The sequence below is a fragment of the Eleginops maclovinus genome, chromosome 7 (assembly GCF_036324505.1).
Source record: "Eleginops maclovinus isolate JMC-PN-2008 ecotype Puerto Natales chromosome 7, JC_Emac_rtc_rv5, whole genome shotgun sequence".
In the NCBI taxonomy this organism is placed as follows: Eukaryota; Metazoa; Chordata; class Actinopteri; order Perciformes; family Eleginopidae; genus Eleginops; species Eleginops maclovinus.
In genome coordinates this window covers 22,045,199-22,069,193 of record NC_086355.1, presented here as the reverse complement: position 1 = coordinate 22,069,193, position 23,995 = coordinate 22,045,199, and the positions used below count along the sequence as shown (strand labels likewise).

General features: G+C 40.3%; 1 protein-coding gene across 12 annotated transcripts in view; it reads left to right on the top strand.

Moving 5' to 3' along the window:
• tns1b (tensin 1b) overlaps positions 1–23,995 on the top strand; it is a 188,262-nt gene that overhangs the window by 109,413 nt on the left and 54,854 nt on the right. For 9 of the 12 annotated variants that reach the window (XM_063888451.1, XM_063888455.1, XM_063888450.1 and 6 more), the window contains 5 exons: positions 10,417–10,458; positions 17,192–17,241; positions 21,124–21,295; positions 22,157–22,207; positions 22,297–22,419. In XM_063888451.1, the coding sequence (XP_063744521.1) occupies positions 10,417–10,458; positions 17,192–17,241; positions 21,124–21,295; positions 22,157–22,207; positions 22,297–22,419 (438 nt within the window). Of the gene's footprint in view, positions 1–10,416; positions 10,459–13,758; positions 14,036–17,191; positions 17,242–21,123; positions 21,296–22,156; positions 22,208–22,296; positions 22,420–23,995 lie in introns of those variants that run through there. The other 3 variants (XM_063888454.1, XM_063888461.1, XM_063888460.1) reach the window with 2 other exon arrangements.

The following is a 23,995-nucleotide window of genomic DNA, read 5'->3' as shown; positions in this document are numbered from 1 at the left end:
ACTGTCAGTTTAGGTCTCTTTAAACCATGACAACAACATTTCCCTGTAGTGACCTAAACATTTTCAGGGCATGTGAGTAGTTTAGGAATCTCAATGTCACTAAACAACTGTGTTTTTGTTTCTGCGCACATAGGACAAATTCAAGGTGCTAGGACAAGGAAACAAGGGGAAAAAAACTAAAATAATACATGGTAGTGATGAAGAACATAAGACTTGCGCAATTCCCTTTCCCCTTTTTGTTGATAAAGGTTATTTTGATTTTGTTCCTCTGTTATTTCCATATTGGGACATGTGCAATGTTGAAAGATTAAGAGTGGAGGAGAAGAAAGCCACTTGTTTTGCAGTTGTGTGAGTGTGTAGGTGTGAGTAGACCTTTTCCACACACACGCATGCACGCACACGGATGGACACACATGGACACACTCAGAGTAAAAATACTTGGCGGATGCATTCAGAGGGTCCCTCCTCTCTCACATTGCAGAAGGCCTTCGGTTACATAACAGAGAGCGGTCAGGTGCGGATCAGTTAAAGCAGGGACGGTTGGGTTAGGGGGGTGTGTGTGTGGGGGGGTGCTAGGAGAAGGCAGAGGTGGTTTAGGGTCGCAGACGGCTCCAAGCTTTTTCCCACAGCGAGGACTTCCACTCCTCTTCTCTCCGCTGGTCCTCAGGGATCTCTGGCATGTTGGAAGCCCCCCTACCTCAGAGGGGGGTGGGAACGGGAATAAGCATACACACTCCAATCTGAACCCGAACCCTGGAAACAGCCCCCCTCCCACCCCTCTTACAGCGCTGTGTTTACATTTCTGGGACATGGCTGTGTGAAAGCTGCAGATGAAGGAGCACAGAACATGAGAGAGGAAAAGCTGTGGGTGTGTGTGTGTGTGTGTGTGTGTGTGTGTGTGTGTGTGTGTGTGTGTGTGTGTGTGTGTGTGTGTGTGTGTGTGTGTGTGTCCTTGAGAGGGCCAGGCCTATATACTAGTATGATATTATTCTTTGTAAACCTATGGTATAGTTTTGAATATGGTCATTATTAAATATTGTGGTATTGACGTTGAAGGACTCAAAGTTTATGATTTGAGGAAAACTTTGATTAAAAATAACACTATCTGATTTTCATTTTCATTTTTATGTTTACTTTATCGGGTTTATTCGTGTTCCATTATTTCATATTGCCATGTAGTTAAAAATATCGATATCAGACAGCTATCTCTATTAATTTGGTGAAAAATGTGTACTTGCAGAAGTGTGAATGTTTAGACTTACTCTATAAAGTGCACAAAAAATATAAAAATATTAGAATTTTAAGCATCACATTTTGAATATTACATGTAACATCTGCAGGATTTGTCTCTTGTGCAGCTTTAGTGCAGCAGCATTGCCTTTTTAGGAAGCCACTAGAGGAGAAAACCTTTGTCTCCTGCCAAAACAGCTGTGCTTTCACTTTGAAGGCAAACAAACATATTCACAGAAACTCTGGAAGCTCTGCCACTGAAAGAATTAGCATCAGTTAGACTTTAAACTTACTCTCTGCTCCTCAGAGTGACAAAACACATGTTCCTGTTCTGCAGTGTCTGCAGAAATGTAACTGTAAAGGACCGGCTTCAGTTTAAACATCGTTACGTCAATGTAATGCAGAGTGTAGGCCTGAAGTTTGTTTAACTACCAATAGAAGGCACTGTTTTACATCACAGCCCACTGTGTCCGCTCATAGACAGCGATGGATAGTGTTTGACACATACCAACACATAAACACTAGAAGTGTCAGTTTAAAGGCAATTACTTTTTGTGACAACTTATTTGCTATTTAATTTGAGACAACCACAACAGTGACAGCTCAAACACCAAATATTCACTATTTATTGGAGTTTTTTATTACTTTTCTCAGTAGTATGTATTATTATTTTGGGAATTTTCATCGAGGCATAAATCAGTCATCAAGCTTCAGAGAACTACAACAATGCTGACTTGTTGGGTATTTGTGTTCAATCTCTGCAAGCACGTTTTTTCTTTAATCTATTCTGCCGCGAGGAAGCTGCATAATATCTCATCAAAGAAAAAATAAAATTGCCTCATTTTGGCCGTTTACTGAAAACACAAGCACATCGAGGCATGTCTAAGAAGGATCTCAGAGTGGGAGATATTTAAAGACGCAGTGTAAACATAGGAGTAGAGGTGGTGTGTTTCCAAAGTATTGTCCTAAATAATGAACGGGGTTGTACCGGAGTAAGGGTGGAGACGATGAGTGGCATCTCTCGGCACACACCCTTGGTCTGACTCACACATACGGGGATATACTCTGACAACAACAGCAAAACTTTCCATGTGTTTTGTGTGAGACTACACGTACTCTGCTAGGGGTGGAGCAAGAAGGGAAAGATATGACTTTGGGCCTCACCACCACTGGAACAACAACCATTTGCATGCAACATTCTATTCGATGCAACTCTGAAATCTAGCAATGCAGCACCACACACTCTTTTAAAAAGACCTGCTTCCTATGTAGATATGAAGGGCTCATTCCAAGCTACAAAAGAACCCACAACAATTCTTATTTTCAGGTCATTACACGCTTACAGTATTAAACTATACAAATGATAATATGTTTCTCCAATAGATTCCCTAAACACTGCACACTGGCCCTTTAAAAACAACTTAAAATAGATATTAAACATTCTTTCATATCTTCCATTAAAACAAATGTATAAATGAAAGAATGATGCGACGAACAAATAAAGAAAAATACCATAAGGGACAGAACTGCTTGTCCAATTTACCTCGTTCTAGAGTTTTACACTACTTCCTTGTCAAACGGACAAACTTGTCAATTACTTGTAAAGGTTCCTGGCTCTTTAGAATGTCAATGAGTTTTTGATAAAAATGAGAAAAAATAATATACCATTCATTTTACACACAGCCACTACGGGGAAAACATCCAGCAGTAACTTAGTATATAGGGAAAGGGAACTTGGGGACCAAAGGGTTGCCGGTTCAAGTCCAGAAAGATCCAACTACAGAATATGGATTGGAACCACGTGTGTATTTCATACCCTATCATGTGTATTTGTACAGAGAACGTGTGTATTTAGGACCCTAACATGTATATTTTTATATAAAATTTGTATTTCAGACCCTACCATGTGTATTTGTACTGCGTGTACGTATACTTACAGAGTGTAAACTGAATTTCCCCTTGTGGGATTAATAAAGTTTGTGATGTTCTGCTGGTTAACCAACACACAACCACAAACACACAGTCATGTAGATACACATTGTAGCTTTGAATAATAATTCAAGGATTTTCTTTCATTTCTCCAGTTTCTCACACTCACCAGTTATCACATGCTCAGCACTCTGACCGAACATAAACACTGAAATGTTTCAAATCGGTGTTGTCTGTTTCCCCTCACAGCGTAAACTCTCTCTTTTCCTGGTCTCACAACCACTCTCACACACCCAAAGCGGTGATTTTAACCACCATGCTGTCCACACACAGCACACACACACAGCAGGCTGGGCCGGGCTAAACCGGCTGCGTCTCGAGCTTTAAAGATGCTCCGCTGTATATTTAGCCCTGGGTCATTTCCCCAGAGGTCCTGCTTTTGGGCTACGTTTATCCCCGCCACTCAAAGGGGGAAACTCCCAGAATGCTGGCTACCTCTGCCTTCCTAAAGGAGTGGGCTATAATTTGGTAAATTGGTCAAAGGAGCCTCTGTGCTCATGTGAAAGAAAGCACATGGTGCGGCGTTGGCAGAGATAACAGGCTGCGGGTAAAGACTGACACTCTGATATGCTGTGCTTATAGAAGACAGACACATGACTGGGTGCATGGTGTCTCTCCATCTGTGTGTTTTCACGAGACAGTTTGCATAAGGACTAACGAACATGAGTAACAAAGCCTCGTAAACTTAGTAATTATAGCTCGTCTGTGAATAAGCCCTGTATTGTATATTCTGGAATGGACCAATCATGTGCAGTCCTAAAGGGCAATAAAGGGAAGTTCTAATTGTTTTACAAATTGGGTCATGTTTTTGTAGTTTTTGCTATCATTCTGAATGGGAGATGGTGCAGGAAACATGATTGATTAGACATGTTGTAAACAATCCTTTATTTTAGTTAATTTGCTTGGAAGAAAAATCTGAATTATAGTACAACTCTCTGGTGTAAACACAGACCCACTTCCTGCTTACATTTTGTCTCACTGCCTTTGCCATAGTTGTGCACATACTGTTTTATTGTGCATTAAAAGTTAATTAGCACCTTTTCCCGTTTACTCCGTTTCACTATAGAGTGGTGCAGTGATGATTGGTTTTTGTATTCCCGCCTACAAAGCAGGGGTTCCCTCAACAACAAAAAAACAGGGGGGTTTTTACATTCAATTTTAGAATATTTCTGAAAATAGGATCTGACAAACACGTTTACACATTTTTTTCAGCAGGATATTCTCTACATATTCACACAATTTAAATGCAATTGCAAGAACTTAAAGCTCATGTTAAAGGCTATAAACAACATACATCATGCTCGCATGACTGTGCATTACCACTGCTAAGCTAAAGGGCGCTAATGTTCGGCATGATGGCATTTAGTAGTCTCACTTAGCCACTTTTTAGCAACCGCTGTTTTTAAGACAAATAGAAGTTTTCAGAGATACACCAGTGGGTTATTACTGATGTTTTTTATATCGTTGAACACAACTAGAAAATTATCTTTAGCTTAACACATTCAAAAAACGTTGCCAAAAGGGATACAATGCTAACTCATTTCCAGGGTTGAGGACTCTTTTTTTTTCACTTAGAGCTAAGCTTTATTGTTGGTTGTTATGCTCTTTATAGTCCCCTCCTAGACCACAAAATGGTGACGATTTAAAAAGAAGTTTAATCCTGCTAAACTGTTAGCTTGCTTGTATCCTGTCCGATTGATTTCTTGTGTTTTATTGATCTGTGCAACTTCATTAAAGTCAGGGCACCATGTCACAAAATCTCAGCAATTACTTTGGTGAATTCATTGTTATGGTTAATGATACAAAAAATGGCAAAAGCTACAGACAAAGTGTTATAAAGTAAGTTATCAGTGCATTGTGACAGAATGCAGCTGTAAGCACCCATTAGATACATTTGTATCATTGGTTTTGATCATCAATAACTCAGCCGCCACCCAAGAAGCAGGAAATACTGATTTAGTTCTTCTTTTAAGCAAAATGTTATCATAATGATTGGCTATTTGTATGTCTATTTCTATTTGGCACCACATGGGAGATCAACAGCCTGCATTTCATGAGAACAAATGCAATATGATTCTCAGCTGACTCGGCTCAAGGTGATGGGATGGCTCTGAGCTGGAAATTGGCCAAGAAGTTACAAAACCGGAGTATCCGCAATGGATCAGAGTTTTCTTCTCCCCCTTTTCTAAGTTACTGTCCAATCAATATCCTTTGTTGGAGAAATATGTGTACCCTGACATAGTTAGTGGACTGGAATGTGGGGTAGTGTGTGTACTCTTTCTGCAGGTGCTGAAAGCTCTTGGCTACAAAACACAGATTTTGTTCCTTGTCTATCCTTTTGAATCTTGTCTAATTATATTTGAAGACCATACTGGTGTTTTTGATTTGGAAACTGTGACACATTTGGCTCTTTGGGGCTGGAATATGATACTGTTTCTACAGTTCTTCCAGGTGCAGTGTTAGCAACTTCTCACGTTTTTAGCCATTACCCATTATGATAAGGACCGCAGAATCCAGCACAAAACAATTGACTGTCTCTTTCACACGTTGTCTTTTATTATATACTCCCACTAATGGATGCTTACGTGGACATTTCACGTGATCTTATTTAAATAAATACATTTAGAGCGTTTCCCCTGTCTTTATGCAGACAAACAATAGGATCATCACTGCTCATATTGGAACTGTCACATCAGCTTCTTACATAGAGCTGTTTTATTGGATTAAGAGTGCTTGGTTTCATGTAATAGATCTTCCTACTGATGCAAATGTTGCATGCTCATTAAATACTGCATGACTAGATATGCAGCTGTCAGCTCCGTTGCAAAGTATTGAACAAATTTAAATGAATTTAAATTTCTACATAAATATTCTGCTTGAAACTTGGTGGTGTGGGGACTATACCAGCATTAGTTGCGCTACTCTAGCTTGCATCCCAATGACTGACATTCTAGTGCTCGTCACAAAAGATTCTCAAGCTTGTTTAAATATTATTTCCACTGTGTAGTATAAGCTGGACAAGACATTTTGCTTTTGGTCGGAAGCACGTTTTCGCTTGAACCGTAGACTACATAAAACAATGTTGAGTAGACCTAAACCCTTTGGTTTGTGGACTGCTGTTAAAAGCCTCACATGTTGCATCTCTGCTGTCAATCTCAACCCTATTTGAAAGAGAGGGTAGAGCTGGGAAGGAGCGGGACCAAGCGTGGCCATGTACTGCAGCCAGGTTGGCAAAGTCCATTCCTAATTCAAATTAATTGTGATGCTCATTTTGGCTTGCCAAAACATACTTAGAAACATGTTCTTAATAGGAAAAAAAGGAACAGCTAAATTTCTTTAGTGTGTTTTTATGTAAAACCGAAAGCTTACCAATGCCATGATAATGGTGCCGTGGTAGCAGCTTGTTAATGACAAGGTTGCCTCACAATAAAGCATACCCTGCTTTGTCGTGAATTGATCTGTAATTCGGACCATAATTTAGATGAAGAACATCATGCCACATTGAAGAAGAATACACACTAGTGACTGAGACCACACATTGATAAATTAATGTTTATTGAAGTAATATATCAATAGAAAAGTAGAGTCCTTTTCTCATACACTTCCATTCAATTGGACTACTTCTTATTCGCCCCCTTTTGGCCAATACAAATAATGCATGTTGGAGATACTTCCAGCTGCTAAGGACTGACCTCTTCACCTTGAATCACTATGACAAATAACATGATTTTCATTAGTATTTAAAAGCAAAGAACCATTGCTGTCCTTATGATGAGACACACAGTTATTGTGCATGGCTTGCAAGAACTGCATTGTTAACAAAAAGTCTTTGATTCCATTACTGGCCTTTGTGCGACACTTTTTCTTGAACTGTTTCCTTTGAAGAGCGCTGGAAGAAACTACAAACACTTTTTTCTGAGCGCTATTATGCTGATACACAGCTTCCCAGGCTTTCTAATGCTTTTTAAATGAGTGGCAAGCTCCAGTGCAAATCCACACTCATACACACACACGCTCTGGCCATCTGGCAGCATTTGCACAAAACGGAAACGCACATGTTAGAATATATCATTGTGAGAATTGTTTGTGTCTGTGTGTGTGTTTCTCGGTTCACACACAATAGTCTCTATTTGTGTAAGAATGCCTGTGGCTGAAAATGTTGACCTCTGAGCAAATCCAGTCTGCATTTAGAGGCTAAAACATCAATCAGGGGTTTCCTTTCCATTCATTTCTAGAAACAACTATGTCTTCAATTGGTCCGTTGTACTACAACACACCTTACTTGTAAAGAAAGTAGATAGTTGTGATAAGACATTTAGGTATTCAACGGTACTTCTATTGTTAATTCAATCAGCATTTCTTTTAATCTTTGGGTGTTTTAGATGTAAATTGGTAAATCACTGGTTATAATGGTTCCCTCCCTCTCTCCATCCCTCTTTCTCTTTGGTTGGTGGTTTACTCTGGGCGTTTAGACTGTATTCTGGGCCCTGCAGAGGCAGACTATAATTTACCCTTTGCATTTACTGTTTATATTCCACTGAACGTTTCTACAGAAGCACAGCATCGTTGGTGTCATAGTGAAGCTCTTTGTGTTGGTAACGTCCAGTCACTACCATAGAGGAGGCTCCAACCTCAGATTTACTACATTAAACAGCATAACTCTTTCCTGCTCTGTACTTCAAAGAATAAGTTGTATTTATATCCAAAAGCAACTTATATCCTTTGTCCCTTTGTCTTATTGAGCTCTATTGCTATATATTAATGTCAACATAGAATCACAATGTTGTTCCTACATATTCCTTGATCCCCATCAAGGTTTACACTGTAGTTTATTTTCGTCAACCCTTCCACATATTGTCCTGATGCCTTAAATTTGTTAACCAAATGTTATGACCGAAGATTCCATATGGACATAGCCGCTATGTGGGGTATTGTTTTGAGGCCCCAAATTTTTTGTCACCATCTTGGTTGTTGGAACAAGAAAGGGTGGAGCTAAGTACAGCCAAATCCTGACATCTTAGGCAATTTAAAATGTAACATTTACTTTAATGTATTGAAGATACATTTGAAAATGTTGACGAAAAACATGGTGGTGGCAACTTGTCCTTCACACGGTAGCCTTGCTCCATAAGCAAACCCTGCTTTGTTGTCTATTTTACTTTAAACCGGACCAACATTTTGAAAATGTATATCATGTTGCAGAAAAGACGAATAGAAACTATTTATTGAGACCGTAAACATATTAGTAAATGTTTACTGAGGTAATAAATCAAGAGAGCAGCAAGATCATTTTTTCGTAGACTACTATTCAATCAATTTGCACTGGTGCTGTTTTAAATGATACCTATTGAACTAACCATTGAGACCATTTGGTAGTAAATCAAATGAGAAGTAAGTTCATTTGCAGTTGGCCCTGCAGTCTGTAAAAAAAAAAAATCCATGTTCAAGGCACTTTCACAGAAGATTCACTTTTCAAACCTTGAGGTTGCCTGTTGGTTTTGACCCATTTACTTTTAAAGATTTACATCTCCAGTTAAAACACATGGGCTTAGGACCTGTGAAACTGAGCTGTAATTGGAGTGTGACTAATTACAGATGATGATTCACTCAGTAGGCTCTCAGCTGATAACAGCTGGGGGATTTAACTTTAGTGTCCTGCATGAGCTCAATGCTTGCTTTATCCAAATATTCCTGAAGTCAAATGTGGTCCCCAGTTTGACTTCTTTACTAGATTTGACAAGAACATATTTTATCAAAAAATAAGTAAACAAGCCTGAGGGTCTGACTGTGACGTTTTACAGTTTAAGGGCTGTTTTTGGTCACGCGAGAAAAAACTATTGAGGTTCAATACTACATTGCTTGAATGGTTGGGAGAAGTTGCTCTTGGAGGATGTTTTGGTACCAGTCTTTATTCAGGGCTGTGTTCTTAGGCAAAATTGTGTTCTTGGTTGAGAAGCAACCCCACACAATTGTTTCAGGATGCTTTACTGTTGGCATGACACAGGACTGAATAAAGACTGGCACTGGTTTCTTCTCCGGACAAGCTTTTTTCTGCATGCCCCAAATAATCTGAAAGGGGACTCAGCAGAGAAAATGACTCTTCCCCAGTCCCTGTACCTTTTGCAGAACATCAGTCTGTCCCTGATGTTTTTCCGGGAGAGAAGTGGCTTGGTTGCTGCCCTTCTTGAAACCAGGCCATCCTCCAAAAGTCTGTCTTATCCTCACTGTGCATGCAGATGCACTCACACCTGCCTGTTGCCATTCCTGAGCAAGGTCTGCACTGGTGGTGCCCTGATCCCGCAGCTCAATCAACTTTAGGAGACGGTCCTTGCACTGGCTGGACTTTCTTGGGCGCCCTGAAGCCTTCTTCTGAACAATTGAACCTCTTAACTTTGTTAGCATTAAGTTCATTTCCACAGCACCTATCACTTTGAAATGAAGTACAATTCATCTGATCACTTTTCATAACATTCTGGAGTTTATGCAAATGCCATCATAAAAACTGAGACAGCAGACTTCGTGAAAATGAGTATTTGTGTCATTCTCAAATCTTTGCTACATAAAGATATGACTATTAGACTGAATTTGTTAGGCTTCATTTAGTGACATCTGTGAACGTGTGGTAGTCTGTGGTAAGCCGCGCCCACACAACCTCATGACATCAGGGATAGCTCTGATGTTTTCTTCTTCTGTTCTTTCCCATGAACCTCTGTTTTTACCTTCATCTCTCTCTCTCTTTATAGCCCAAGCCGACCCTGACTGTCCATCCACCCACTTCTCACTCTCATTTCGTTATCTCTTCTCTCTCTTTCCTTTCTCTCTGTCCCCAATTTCTCTCTCCTCGTCTGTCTCTGTTGGCCCAGTCCTCTCTCTCTGTCCATAGCTGTATATGGCATTGAAAAAGACAGTTCCACGGATGGACTCTCTAGTCTTGGCTAATGGAAGCAGACCTGTCTCTTTGTGTAAATATTTGCACAGAGGGATTATAGATGGTCCCACGCATCCAAGGTGGAGCCCGACTCTGCTCCAACAGGCCACATTAGGGCAAAGAATGGCGCTGAGTGCAACTGCGACATAGCATTGAACGAGATGATGTGACCTGACACAACATAAAATAAAACCACATTTTGAGGTAAAAAGTATTGCAGGTATTGATCTGACTTTCTGTTTCTCTCTGTTTTTGTTTTGTCTGATCAGGCTCCAAGCAGTGACCACCCTCTCAAACATGTAGACACCATGGTGAGTTTCAACTGTTAAGCCATCTCTTTTGCTTAGATTACTGAGCTGAAAGAGCACATTAATCTGCCTCTATGACACATGCCAACAGATCATGTATTTGATGTGGGAAGGATATTAATGGTGAGTGGATAGAGAAGTTCCAGCTGGTGGGAAAAACAGCTGCACTGCTTTTACAGGAAGTACATTTTAAAACAACAACTAACACATAATTAATAATTAAATGCTTTAGAACAACCTCGTGTTGATATGATACAGAGACAACAAATCATTCATTTATCCTAACCCTAACCCTACAACTTGTTTGGGTGTTCACAGAAGTACTTGTTAACTATTGGCAGTGTGGACGGGCCCAGAATAGTACAAATCCAATTAACTGCTAAATTTTTGGAGTTTCCAATAAAACCCACACATCACAAGTACCAGCCTTTTGTTTCTAGATGATAACCAATTCATCCAATTGCCCTACTGGAACTCAAGTGTTAAACAAGACGAGTGGGGATTTCTGAGCTGGGATTCAAGCCAGGCTGCTGATTCCGTTCCCATTTGACCTATTTACTTGACATGTTTCAAAGGCAGACAATGGGTGGATTTGTCAGTGCAACTCAACCTGATACAGAATGATATATTTGTGCCTCCTGTGGTACACACACACATGCAGGAAGGTTAAAGGTCAAGGTCAGCAACAGAATTCAAAGGTTTATTAAACTCTTACACCAATGTCAGATAGACATTTTGAACCCTAATGATACCAACTAACTGACAAAAAAGTTGACATAATCTATATCCGTTGATCACCTATCATGCCAACATTTCAGAAAAATCTTGGTTCATACATTATCTGCGTATGGTAACAACAGTATGCTAACGATAAAGGATTGTGTTTATAGCTAATAAAATAGGGTGATGGTATGGTAATGTACCTTGAACACTTGGTTAGGCCTTGGCCAAAGACTGGAGTAAAGGTTGTTAGCATAAATTGTAGGTTTCATAGAGGCAACGGTTCAAAACAACAATGGCCGCTATTAACCATGTTAGCATCGATGCTGCATTTAATAATAGATGTTGAAATTCTTTGTTAAAAAGCAAAGAATGACACTGAAGGCTTTTTGTAACGTAAAATATATTTTTGCTCTTCTACCAAATGGCTTTGGTAATGAATGCATGACAGGTGGTTCATCCAATCATTTGCCAAGAACTTTTTTAAAGTACCTAGCCTTTTTAGACAGTTCTCAATTAGTGCTGTTCAGATGGTTCTGCTTAACACCCATCCACCACTCTAGCCTGGTTATAGTGGATGTTAATAACTACCCTGGGAATAACGTAGATGATACAGGCACAAGCACAGTAGCAAATACAACAACAACACAAATAATAACAACTCAGTGATTGCATAATTGATTTTAAGAAGTAAAATAGTATTGCTTCCGTATTCCGTACGCTTTGCCACTGGGCTGCTTCACATTCAGCTGTGTCAAGTTCAATTTGCTGATATACATATTGAAAGATAAGTATAATCAAAACCACACATCCTTGAATATTGTTCTGTCATTAGGCATTGTGACTGCATTGGGTTTTCACCATTGAAGTATGGCATTTCTGTCCAGACACCCCAGGGAGTGACGGGTAATGAGAGACACACCTGACTAATTCTATGATATCACCCGTAAGCCTACATATAGTTTCTTTAAGGAAATAGTTATCATGGTTCCCTAAGCGCATGTTAGGAACACACACACACACACACACACACACACACACACACACACACACACACACACACACACACACACACACACACACACACACACACACACACACACACACACACACACACACACACACACGCACACACACACACACACTCACACACCCACACAATCAGAGCGTGCATGTTTTCCTTGGACTCACTGGGCACAAGTTGTCTATGACACAACTTCCTGTTAGTTGTATTTTGTCTGGGAAAGGAAGGATCAAGTAACCAAATTAAAGTTACCACCCAAGGCCATTTCCCCATTTTCTCCGCAAAAGGACCAAAATACAAACATTTCACCAGTGTGCTCTGTGCGTGTGTGGCTGCTGATATTGGTATTCCCTGTGTTTGTCCTCAGCTTTCTCATAGATTGCAAACCAGGACAGCAAAGCTTCTTTACCCCTACATGCAGGACCTCTATATCAGACGGTGTTTTGCACAGCTCATGAGTTTTCCCTCTTAGGTCATAATTTGGTCTGCACTTTAACTAAGGGGCAGAGAATGAAACACAGTGATTATAAGTGTGCAATTTAATGCATTTGCGTTGCAGACATAGTGTACCATCACGTCAGTATGCATGTGTTGAAAGTGTTCAATGAGTGCAAGTGTGTGTGCCAGTGCAGCTGTTGCTGTGTTGTCATGGGCATTTGCTGTGTGACTATACTGTGATGTCAGGGAGATGTTCAACGCACTTATTTCCTCAGGGCATGAAAAAGCAAAAGGATTTGTCTTATGACTACATGACCTTCTCTCGCTCCACTGGATCAGTTCCACCCTTGGTCGGTCTTGTGTTCTTCTTCTTCTTCTTCTTGCTGAGTTGGTTAAAATCATTCGATGTTTAACTTCTGCCAAAAAGGTTATTGGTGCGCTTTCTTTGTCCGCACGATAACAGGGAAACTGAAATGTTTATGGAAAGTGGTGGAAGGCTGTAGAATGGAGGTAAGGAGGAACATTTTTTTTTTGGAGTGGATCCAAATTCAAGGGTTGGATGCACAAAGGACTTTTTAAGTAAAGTTTGCGAGATAGGACATTTGGCAATGTTAGAGGACTGGTTCTACTTTATTATTCAATCAGAAGATTCGTTATAAACTGTTCCTTATTAAAAGTAAAGAAAAAGGACCAAATGTTCCTTGAGAGGTCTCGTTAAAAGGCCCGAGTTCTTCCACAACCGCATTCAAGTGCAGTTGTTTGTGAAATCACCTGTTCAAAACACATTAGTGTCGAATAACCAAAGAATACACAACTATTCAGTTGAATGCACACACACACAGTGGTGAAGATCTACAGTCAGCTGATATATTTGTGTGTGTGTGTGTGTGTGTGTGTGTATGTGTGTGTGTCTTTGTTTGTGTGTATAAACATGCATCATACCCACATGTTTGCCTAAAGAGACGGAAAGGGTTTTCTGTCGCAATTTAGATCCGTACACAGATGAGAGAGAGAGAGGGAGGGAAAAGTTGAATATGAGGGGGGTGAGATAACGCAACGGCAGGCTGAGTGGGAGGGGGGAGGGTGACCAACACACAGGCAGAGCGGACACAAGACAGAGACAAGGAGCGCTGTGGAGGAGTCCGGTCCAAGCAGGAGCATGCAGTGGGACACTACAGGCAACTGCCCAAAATAGAGACCTTGGGGAATTTTTTTTCTTCCTTCTGCCGCTGTCAGAGAAAAAGGGAGAGGTTTCACGGGGGAAACTTCACTGCTGGACAGAACGCAGTGTGAGGCAGAGAGAGCTCTCCAAAGATGAACCGAGGAGGGTCTTTGAGAAGGCGGCTCTCCTCTCTGAGGGGGGCATGGCGATGGAGTACGGGGTACCTTTTCCGGAAGGTAGGACGCAATGGACTGACTCAATGTTTGGATGGATTTACTCAACATGGGTCGTGTAGCTTGTTCTTTTCTTGTCCGATCCTTCATCGCTTATTTTTTCTCTTTGTTATAGAACAGTTTCTCTCTTTGGCAGACTTTTACCAGCCCCCAACGTCTTTCGCCTTCCCTCCTTCCCTCCCGCCTTGCTCTTTCTCAGATGGTTAATTTGAATGGCCTGCTTGTAAAGTCAACCTCCGCAGATGGTTTTCATCTGGAATCAGGCCTGCTGGACCCCCCACTCCATTTCCCACCTCCTCCTCCTCCTTCTCCTCACTCGCTACCTCACCCCCACCGCTCCTTCCGAACACAAGTTCTCAATGGAGAGTAACAGGTCTTGGGGTGCGGTTTGTGTGATGTTCAGAAGCTAATGTTTTCTACTTTGCAATTAGAAAATGGATCCATTGATGTGAGCCCCACAGTACAATCCATTGATAGAATCACAATACTCAGAACACCACGATTTATTCCAGTTCCTCAATGGCAAAAACATCAATGTGACCACAGAGAAAGTTATTGTTTTATTACCCGACCGTAGCTTCACTGTGACATTGAAATTTTCCCAGACGGTTGAACCCTTACATAAATATTGTGGCTCATTAAATGCTCTGCACACCAATTCAGACCAATTTGAAGGAAAAACTATCAATTAACTGCCATCTTTGTAGCACAATATAAACACCAGCTCCTCAAAACTCTCCGCCAGTCTCTAATTAGGATATTTGTTTGCATGCTTTTTGAAGTGGTGGCACCATGTAATAAATGGGATTTCTCGGACATCTTAACCTTGTCATTAGCATCATGTGAAGATGTTGTGATCACCTCACATTGGTCCATTTAAGAGAACTTTGGGCTTTCCCTGACTTTCATGCCCAATTAGTCCCACAGCACTCTTAGCCTTGTTCATGCTGGCTGTTTCTTGCTCATTCATCTCTGTCCCTTTTTTGGCGACTCTGTTCTTGATAGCCCCTGGCAACATACTGAAACGTTTAGGCTGAAGCTCAGGCAGAAAATGGGGGATTTGCTTTGTGTTGCCTCACTTGAGACACAGACCTATATGAGTGCTAGGGATGTATGATGGAGCCAATGAATGCTGTATATAATTTGATGGTACAAGTTGGATTTTCTTGCACAAAATAAGGAATTGGCAAAAACTAATATGTTTATGTCTAAGTGTGTACCTGTATTATCTGTATCCATGCAGTACTCTCTAAGAATGGTTACAACAATTAAACCAAAATGTTTTATATGGGAACATCCAGCTTTTCTATAATGTCTGCATTTCTGCAAACACTTGTCAAACTGCAGGAATGCTTGTTGACCATGTATATACACTGGTATATACTGTCAAAACAAGTCAAATACTTCAACAAACTTTCTTGGAACTACTTTCGCCAAGATATAGATGGTGCAAAACTTAGACTACATATTTTAGTGCTTTGCCCCAGCAACAATTAGATTAGTTTTCCTGCTTCTAAACATCAAATGATTGACAAAATTCAAGTCTTTTTGCTAGCTTGGCTATGCAACACAATCAGAAAATACTGAGGAATTTTCATGCCCACTTTTTGCATCACAACTTTTTACAGCTGACTTCTAATGAGCAATTTAGGTTTTTTGTTTATTTGTCTGTTTTTCAGCAGGCTTACAGATAATGCAATGGCCTGATTTTTCAAAACTTGGTGAAAGCAAACGGCATGAAAAGCAGCTGCAAACATAATCCTTTTGGGATGCAAAAACACATCATGGGAAGTTGATCCACGAATGGGTCCCCTCATGATTACTTTACTTTAATATACTGGATGGTATCTCTGGTAAATGTGTACATTGACAGACAGCTTGGCACAGCAGGCTGAAAATCATCCAGGGAGGCGAGCGGTGCTCCTCACATTGATGCCCAGCCAGCCAGGGTGATATAATGGATGATGATAGATAACACCCCCCTCCTGTGTACATGTGACCAAATCACCACAGGGGAGTGAACAAGTCCACATGGCCTTTGACCCCATCCTTGAGCTAAATGGAGGGGGAGGTGAGGGAGACGAGGCATAGTGGAGACAAACACAGTCAATCACCATCAGCCAAACTTCCTCTGCAAGGGCCTTTGCTTAACTTTGCATGGGTGCCATCTGACGGATCCTAACTCATAGTGTATAAGACATGCCATCACAAGGTGCACTTCGCATACCTTGTGTAAAATGTGGCCTTGGATGTAAAGTAAAGCAAAAATAACTTGGCCATTCTGAATACAACTTCAAACTAGGGTTAGGGTTCGATGAATTAGTGTTAGATGGATGCAACTGCCCAATATCCTGTTGCCAGCAGATATCAGACCAATACTTCTGTATGCCGCTCATTGTTTATGGTCCAATTAGCAACTTACGATGTAGTTGGGGTTGAGGTAGGACGTCTACAACTGGATTGTTTCACAATTAGCAAGTTTACAAGCATGTCGATGGGTTCCAAGTTAGCATTTCTGTCATTGCATATCGCCTTTTTGACTCTCCAAAATGGTTGACCTGCCTTCAACTGCTGTTAATACTGCTTGGACTGCAAACCGTCTGCAAATGGAGACCAGAACGCTTCCAATACTAACATTTTCTCCTTTATCCTCCAGTTTCTGCATTCCAGTTCATACATGAGTTTTACCTTGATCACTCATTTCCTATTAATTCATGCTTCATTGAAGATTTTCAATGGCCGCTAAAATTAAACTTGAAATGATGTACCCTATGCATGGTTACCGAGTTCTGAAACTTGACAATGGTTTAGCTTTATTTCAAAAACATAAAGAAGATTGAACTTGTGGTATAATAGAAGGACAGTTTGGTTATGGGACGGTCTTTTTTTAAAAACCATGTAAATCTAAAATCAATGGAACTATTGGTGACATTATTGGCTTTATGACACTATATGGAAGCCTTGGTGAAGCAGTTAACAGTTAAAGAACGGTAAACAATGGTGGTGAGGGAAATCAATCATTCTGAGGTGGTTTCCAATAAGCTTGTTTGTTCTTCAGATATTATATCTTAATGTCTTTTTACCCCATGTATATATTTGGAAGCACTTTTGATGGTATCAAAGTCACATGCATAGGCCTCTGTTTCCTGTGTTTCTTAGGGCTCAACAAAGTCTTCAAAGAGCATGGAGTCACGGCGCAGACCATCAAGGTAGGAACTCATATTCTCTTATGTTCTGTTCTCTTCCAGTTGCAAATTTACCATAAAAGGCTTCATTTGTCTTTTTGAATTATTTTTAAAATGCTAATCCCCACTGTTTTCTCCAAAAGGACAAAAGAGATAATGAAGGATGTAAAACGAATATTAAGAATAACCTTATCACATTCAGATATGATACATTTAAAAGGAAAAGTTTGGGTGTAATATGATATTTGCCGATTTACCGGGGTTAGTGAAGCTACATGCCCTGCCATTGAACTGGACCCCATACTGTGTAGTTGGACACAAAGATATTTGGTGTCAGCCCCTCTCACCTCTGTATTTATGAAGTCACAGATGTTGTCAGTTGTGTAATTAATGTGTAAAACTCAACACCACAACAGCCGTCCTTAAGTGTGAGTGACAGTATGACTCCTTCGCGGCAAGTCAAAGAGTTGATGCAGTTATAAAAACAGTTCAACGTCTGATACACCGTCCCTATTAACAGCACATGCAGAGTTTTAGATTATAGTCATTTTTCATCCATATAAAGGAAAATCAAAGGCTTTTCAAAAGTGCATAGCAGCGGGGTCATGTGACAGTTGTCTCTTGTGTAATGCTCTGGCTCAAGGAATGTATCCAATCAAACTAGTGGGTCCAGACAGTCATTCTGATACAGACAGACTTTTATCCGTATGGAGGGTTGTGCTGCAGAGCTGATATACAGATACGCACCCTCATCCGCCTCAAAAGAAACCAGATTTAAATGTCAGATTAAATAGGATATCTTGGTAAATAAACAAACGTTTTTTTGTGTTATCTACTTTGCTACTTTTGGTTCTAGACTATCAATTAAACTCATTCCCAAACAGAGCTGATAGTTGAGGTTACACAACTTGAACTTGAAATGTAGTGCAGGTACTTACACTGTTCTTTAAAATGAATGTGGCAATTCAATCTGACAAAAACTAAAAGGTAATTGGATGGCCGACTGGCCTGTCTGCTTTGAAAAGGAACTCTCTAACTTAGAAATGACTTAAATGTCCAAACCTTTAGTCAACTAGAACTGTACATGAAGAAAAACAGGATAAGGTTGACTCGGACTGCTTAAAACTAACAATGGCATTTGACGCAGGACTAAGACTAAGACCAAAAACAGTGCAGGACAGGAAGTGGACAGAGTTCTACTGCTTTTCAAAACAGATTGGACCAGACTGGAGATTTTGGGCCGCAAACCAAAACAATGAACCAAAACGCTCAAAGGCTTGGTGATAATTCTCTGTTGTTTTGTCGGTACATGATATAAACTTCACACATAGTCAGATGATCCATTGTAATTACAAACACAATGATTAGTCCAATATTAATATGAAATAACTGATAACCATAATAAAGTCAATCCTCAAGTGCTGTGATTCATTTAGACTCATCGTTGAGACTGTGAGAAATGTTCACCATGAGGAAGTGTGGATCAAGGAGGCCTCTCAGTGTTTTGATAGAAGAGGTTCCCTCATATGACTCAGAAATATCTGGCGAGATGTTTAACGGCCTAATGTCTCAGGTTTCCTGATAAAACATTCAAAGTCGGCGTTGCTTTGAATGCACCAATGAGATCGACTCGGCTCTGAAATTGAGCGTGAGGAGATAACGAGTCATTCTTTAGATGCGACGTGCAAGAAAATGAGCAATCTTTTCATCTCTGGTGCTGATGAGAAGCAGGTTTGCGCTCTGCCGGTCAACGCATGCTGGTGGTGTCTGGAACAGAACCAAACCACAAGTCTACAACTGCCGCCAGAGGCCAAAGAAATACATATGCAAAGACAGAGGGAAAAACACAGGAGGGAATGCAAAGAGATATAAACAAAATGGGACAGAAAGAATATTAAAGACATGCAAGTCAAATAACTAGAAAACCTGACATACAGTACTAACAAGGAATTGGTTAAAAGATGATAAATCAATGAATTCAGAATATAAGAATCTAGTAAATAACTTGCACAGAATGGGAAAAATAATCATGAGAATAAGAAACCCTTAAAATTGGTTCAACATAGGCACACAACTATTTTTTATTTTCTTTATTCGTGGGTTGTTATTTAGTTATTCATGAATTTGAATTGTAACTCTATTATTTATCGTTTGTATGGCCTGTAGCGATATATTTTTTAAAAAATGAAAGAAAAACATAATAAAGGCAAATCAAAAACAATAAATCAAGATGTTTGTTGCGACACATGAGAGCATATGCCAAATCAATTCATGTATTCATTCACAAGCAGAAAGTACAATCATACGACGTAATGGAGATATGTGGAATGGGACACCCCGATAAGCTATAGGAAGCTTTAGGACAGGGGCCCAGATACTAAACATAACATATTCACATTACATGAAACTATCAGATTTAGAATTAAAGAGAGTTAATTTGTTATACAGAACCGTAACCCTTACCCTCACCCTAAAAACTCCTAACACAAACCCAATACCCTAACTACTCCTCTAACCCTAACTTCACATAGAGGTTTCCCCTCTATCACTGCCGATGCATCATTTCCAGTAAGCAGGTTGTGAGTGGCTCCAGATGTACAGTACAGAGCAGTACTCACAGTATAGTAAATCTCAAGAGCTCCTCTCTCCCAGACATATGAGCAATTTCCTTCAGGAGCCGCGCACAACTGACAAATGTGGGAAATATGCTGCAGTCTGGGCCCCTGGGGTCGAGACGCCTCCGCCTTCACCTCTTCATATCGCCGACCCATAAAGTTCAAGTTCTGAAAAAGACCAGATCAGCTCGGGAAATTAAAGGAATAGCTCACTTTGACTTTGAAAAATCCCTCATTACCTTTTTAAATGTACAGAAAGCTGTCTTTGTGTTAAACTATTGTCCTATCAACAAGCCATTTTTTCATAGCTCCAAAAACAATTCTCTAGACTAATATCATTATTGAAGATCATGAGGTAAGAATTGGACTTTTGGACTCTTATGCAATCAGCTGGCAAGCATTACGGATCACGCTGAGTCTTTCTGCTTGGTCGTTTTCTGTTTCAAGTAAAAAGCTTCATTACAGATCAATTTTGATAAAGGCCTATTTTCTTTCTAACTTTAATTTCGACCTGATTTGACACCAGAATAACTCCATCAAGAACCATTTTCTGAGCGTACCTACTGTAATCTTTGGTATGCTGCAATATTTTCAAAATCTTCCATGTTTAATCAATTTCTCCTCGCTCTATTTCCCCTCTTACCAACGTCTAACAACACAACATGTTTAATACAGAGGGGAGAACTTGTTCTTTTGCACGCCAATGTGAAGCCCTCTGGGATATAATGATGTCATCGGAGATGTGGTATTTATATGCTGCGTTCCCCTTTCCTTTTTAGGATATTTGTTTCTAGTAGAAGTTCAGAGTTGTGTTGTGTGTATCTGAAGGGTCATTTGCTGCATTGAGAACATTCAGGACCTTCAGTGAAACCGGTGATGTAAGCAGCCTCATTATTTATGCTTTGGCTCCGCATGTGTCTGTATGAAATCACTGGAATGAGTCGTGGAACAGTGACGTCATCAGTATTAAACGTTTCCACCGGTGGATTTTTGGAAGATAATGTGTACTGTGTATGATTTAAAATGGATTTACTGTACAATTTGTAAAGTGTAAGGAAAGTACAGACATCTTGTTGTTTAAATCACACATTTGACTGGTACAGAGAGAAGCATCCATCACTTTTTCTTATTTTCAGGTGAAAAAATGTAAATCAGATATTTGACATTATTTCTGGCTACTCATTTCGTCCAGCAGTCCACCTCAGTTTTGTTTTGAGCCCTTGATTTGCAACATTCCTGCTTGACCCCCGATAACCCACATTGATGAGAAGTTCTCTTCTTGTTCTGACAGGAGTGTGAGTCTGCTGCAGGCCCTGGAGGAGAGCTACGAGTTGGACCTGCTGTACATCACAGAGAGGATTATCTCCGTCTCCTTCCCCAGTAGCGTGGAGGAGCAGAGCTACGCCGCCAACCTGCGGGAGGTCGCCTCCATGCTGCGCTCCAAACACGGACACAACTACCTGGTACACTTTCTACGTGTTTCCTGCTACATATGGACAATTCAGACAGGAAAACTGCGATTATCTTTGAGTCATTAGAGCTAGACACGAGCTATCTTTGTTATCTGTACGTGTGTACATCTCTGTACATCGGATGCTGTTGCTATCTTTTGTGACTGTCTGTTGGTAACTGCTTTTTTAATCAACTTAAAACTAACCACACAAACGCCCAGCCTAAAGATATATATTCTTGGATTCAAGCCATTGCTGCGGCTATTTGATACAGTTAATTACTCTTACTCTCTGAATAGGCTGTGAAACATTTCTGCTGTATTAGTGTGTAATATGAATCTCAAAACCTAGTGTCTATGTGTGAACGACCCCGTCTACTACACAACGATTCTCCCATGCAAATAAACATCATTGTCAGCTATGTTTTGGGGACATTTTTTGTTAAAAAAACAATCACAAAGTAACAAATTGCTATAAAAAAGTGTCAAGTTAACATCATAGTTTGTTTAAAAACAAGTGCATTTGCTCCTTTATTTTAGTTTTGGATCAACATTCAAGTAAACGTTGACTTTAAAAACAGGCTTATTATTTGTAGAGACGGTGAATAAGACTTTGTCTAAAATGAATCCCTTTGTCTACGTAATTCCGGACAATTTCCAATAGCTAAACAGGACATTTTGGTGCCTAATTAAACTGAGACTGGTAGTCGGTGCATTGCTTGCCTCCAGTCGGGGTTATGACTAACAAAATGAACCTGTAGGTGGTCTACAGGGTTGTAACAAATTACACTCATGGTTGTTTTGGTTGTTGAAGTCCATACAATGAAAATGCCATAGATTTGTACTAATGTTTCTACCTTTACTTCTTGTTTAGCTCTTCAACCTCAGTGAGAAGCGTTATGACATCAGCCAACTTAATCCAAAGGTAAAACTGAGTGAATTTCTCTTCTCTTCTGTATCATATGACAATCAATCTGACTGAACATTTCACTCCCCTCCCCTCTCCTCTCTCAGGTGTTGGACTTTGGCTGGCCTGACCACCACGCTCCAGCTCTGGACAAAATCTGCAGCATCTGCAAAGCCATGGACACGTGGCTGAGTGCGGACAGTCACAACGTGGTGGTCATACACAACAAGGTGAGAGACGAGGGGACACTGCTGTGTGTGAGGTATTTTTAGTCAGCAGAGGGTGCTCTCAGGCTCCTCTCACGACCCCCACTTTCATGAGGCTGCAGCTGTGATGTGTATTTTAGTGTGTAATGACTGAAACGCTGAGGGTGGAGTGTGTGTGTGCGAGAGTGTGTCTCTTTGTGTGCTTGTTCGGGTCGGGTTCAGGCTTAGGAAAACACAAATTAGGGACGAAAGGCTCACCACTCACCATGGCTGCTCGTGTTTGTTTACCCTTTTACTCGTAACAATACTGTAAAAACTGAGTTGACCAATACTTTCCTCTTGCCCAAACTCCTTGCATCACACTATACTCTTGTGGCAAACCACCCTCGTCTGGCTCCTAATTATGCAAACCATGTATCCAAATTAAACCACTCGCCCGAGGTCCCTAACGTAATGCCTGATCGTTTTCCCGTTAACCCCTCTGTTTCTGACCATGTTTTGTAACTTGAGAATTAACCATGGGATCAGTGCCTCATTCCGACACATTCCCGCAGGGACATTACAAACAAGTCGGCTGCCATAACAACCGCTGTTATTTTACTGCCAGTTGCGTAATGCTGGTGATGAGTTTGAGCTCGGAGGTTTTGATGGTCACTAAGGAAGCAGGCGGTGTCGGGGTTTCACATATCAACAAATCATTTCCACTGGGCTCCTCGCTGCGATCTTTATCCTCCACAGTGGCCCTTGTTCTAAGGGTTGATGGACATGAAAAATAATTGCCACCCGAGACTGGTGTGTTGCCATAGAATCATGTGCTTGGGCTTGGTAAACCACCCATTAAATGCCCAGGCAGTATATTTTTATAACATGAATAGTTACAGATTTAATTGAAATGTTGGAAGTTGATACTACTAATATAAACAAGTCTTAAAAGAGGTACTTCACCAGTTTTACAGTCAGTCTACAGGTCTTGAGGGGTAATATTTAGCCTGTAACAACAGTGTTTAATGTCTTCTGTGGTTCTTGAGGAGGTCTCCAAAGTCTGAATAAAAAACCCCAATGATGTCATTGGCTTGGGCTGGGATTCTCTATGTTACACTTTATAGCAGAAAGTTACAAACTGCAAATGTGTAGTTTAAATTCACTTGTGTGCATTTAGTAGGCACTAGGGGCTCAACAAAAAGATGATTACATGTTGCATTATGGTATACAAAATATGGTGCAATTTAAGACCCCAGGATCTTTTTTATTTATTCTTTTGGATGCTGAATAAATCTGGTGAACTACCGTAGTATGAACCCAGTCTGAGCAGACTTTGATGTGCTGTAAAGCGAAAAAAGGTATTAAAAGGAAGCCAAAGTAAGACTTTTATTTTTCAATTTGTAAGACAACAAGCAAAAAAACGTTTAATATGCATTTTTCCTGAATGGAGTTTGGCTTTGTTTGAACCCAGTATGGGTTTTGTACCTGCTAAAGATTTATGTTGGAGTGCAGCTTCTATCTTTGTGTGTGTGTTTCAGTGATAACACTAATATTCAATATGGGTTTCGGATCTTGCTTTGCACATTAATAAAACTGCCATCGTAACCCCATTACACAA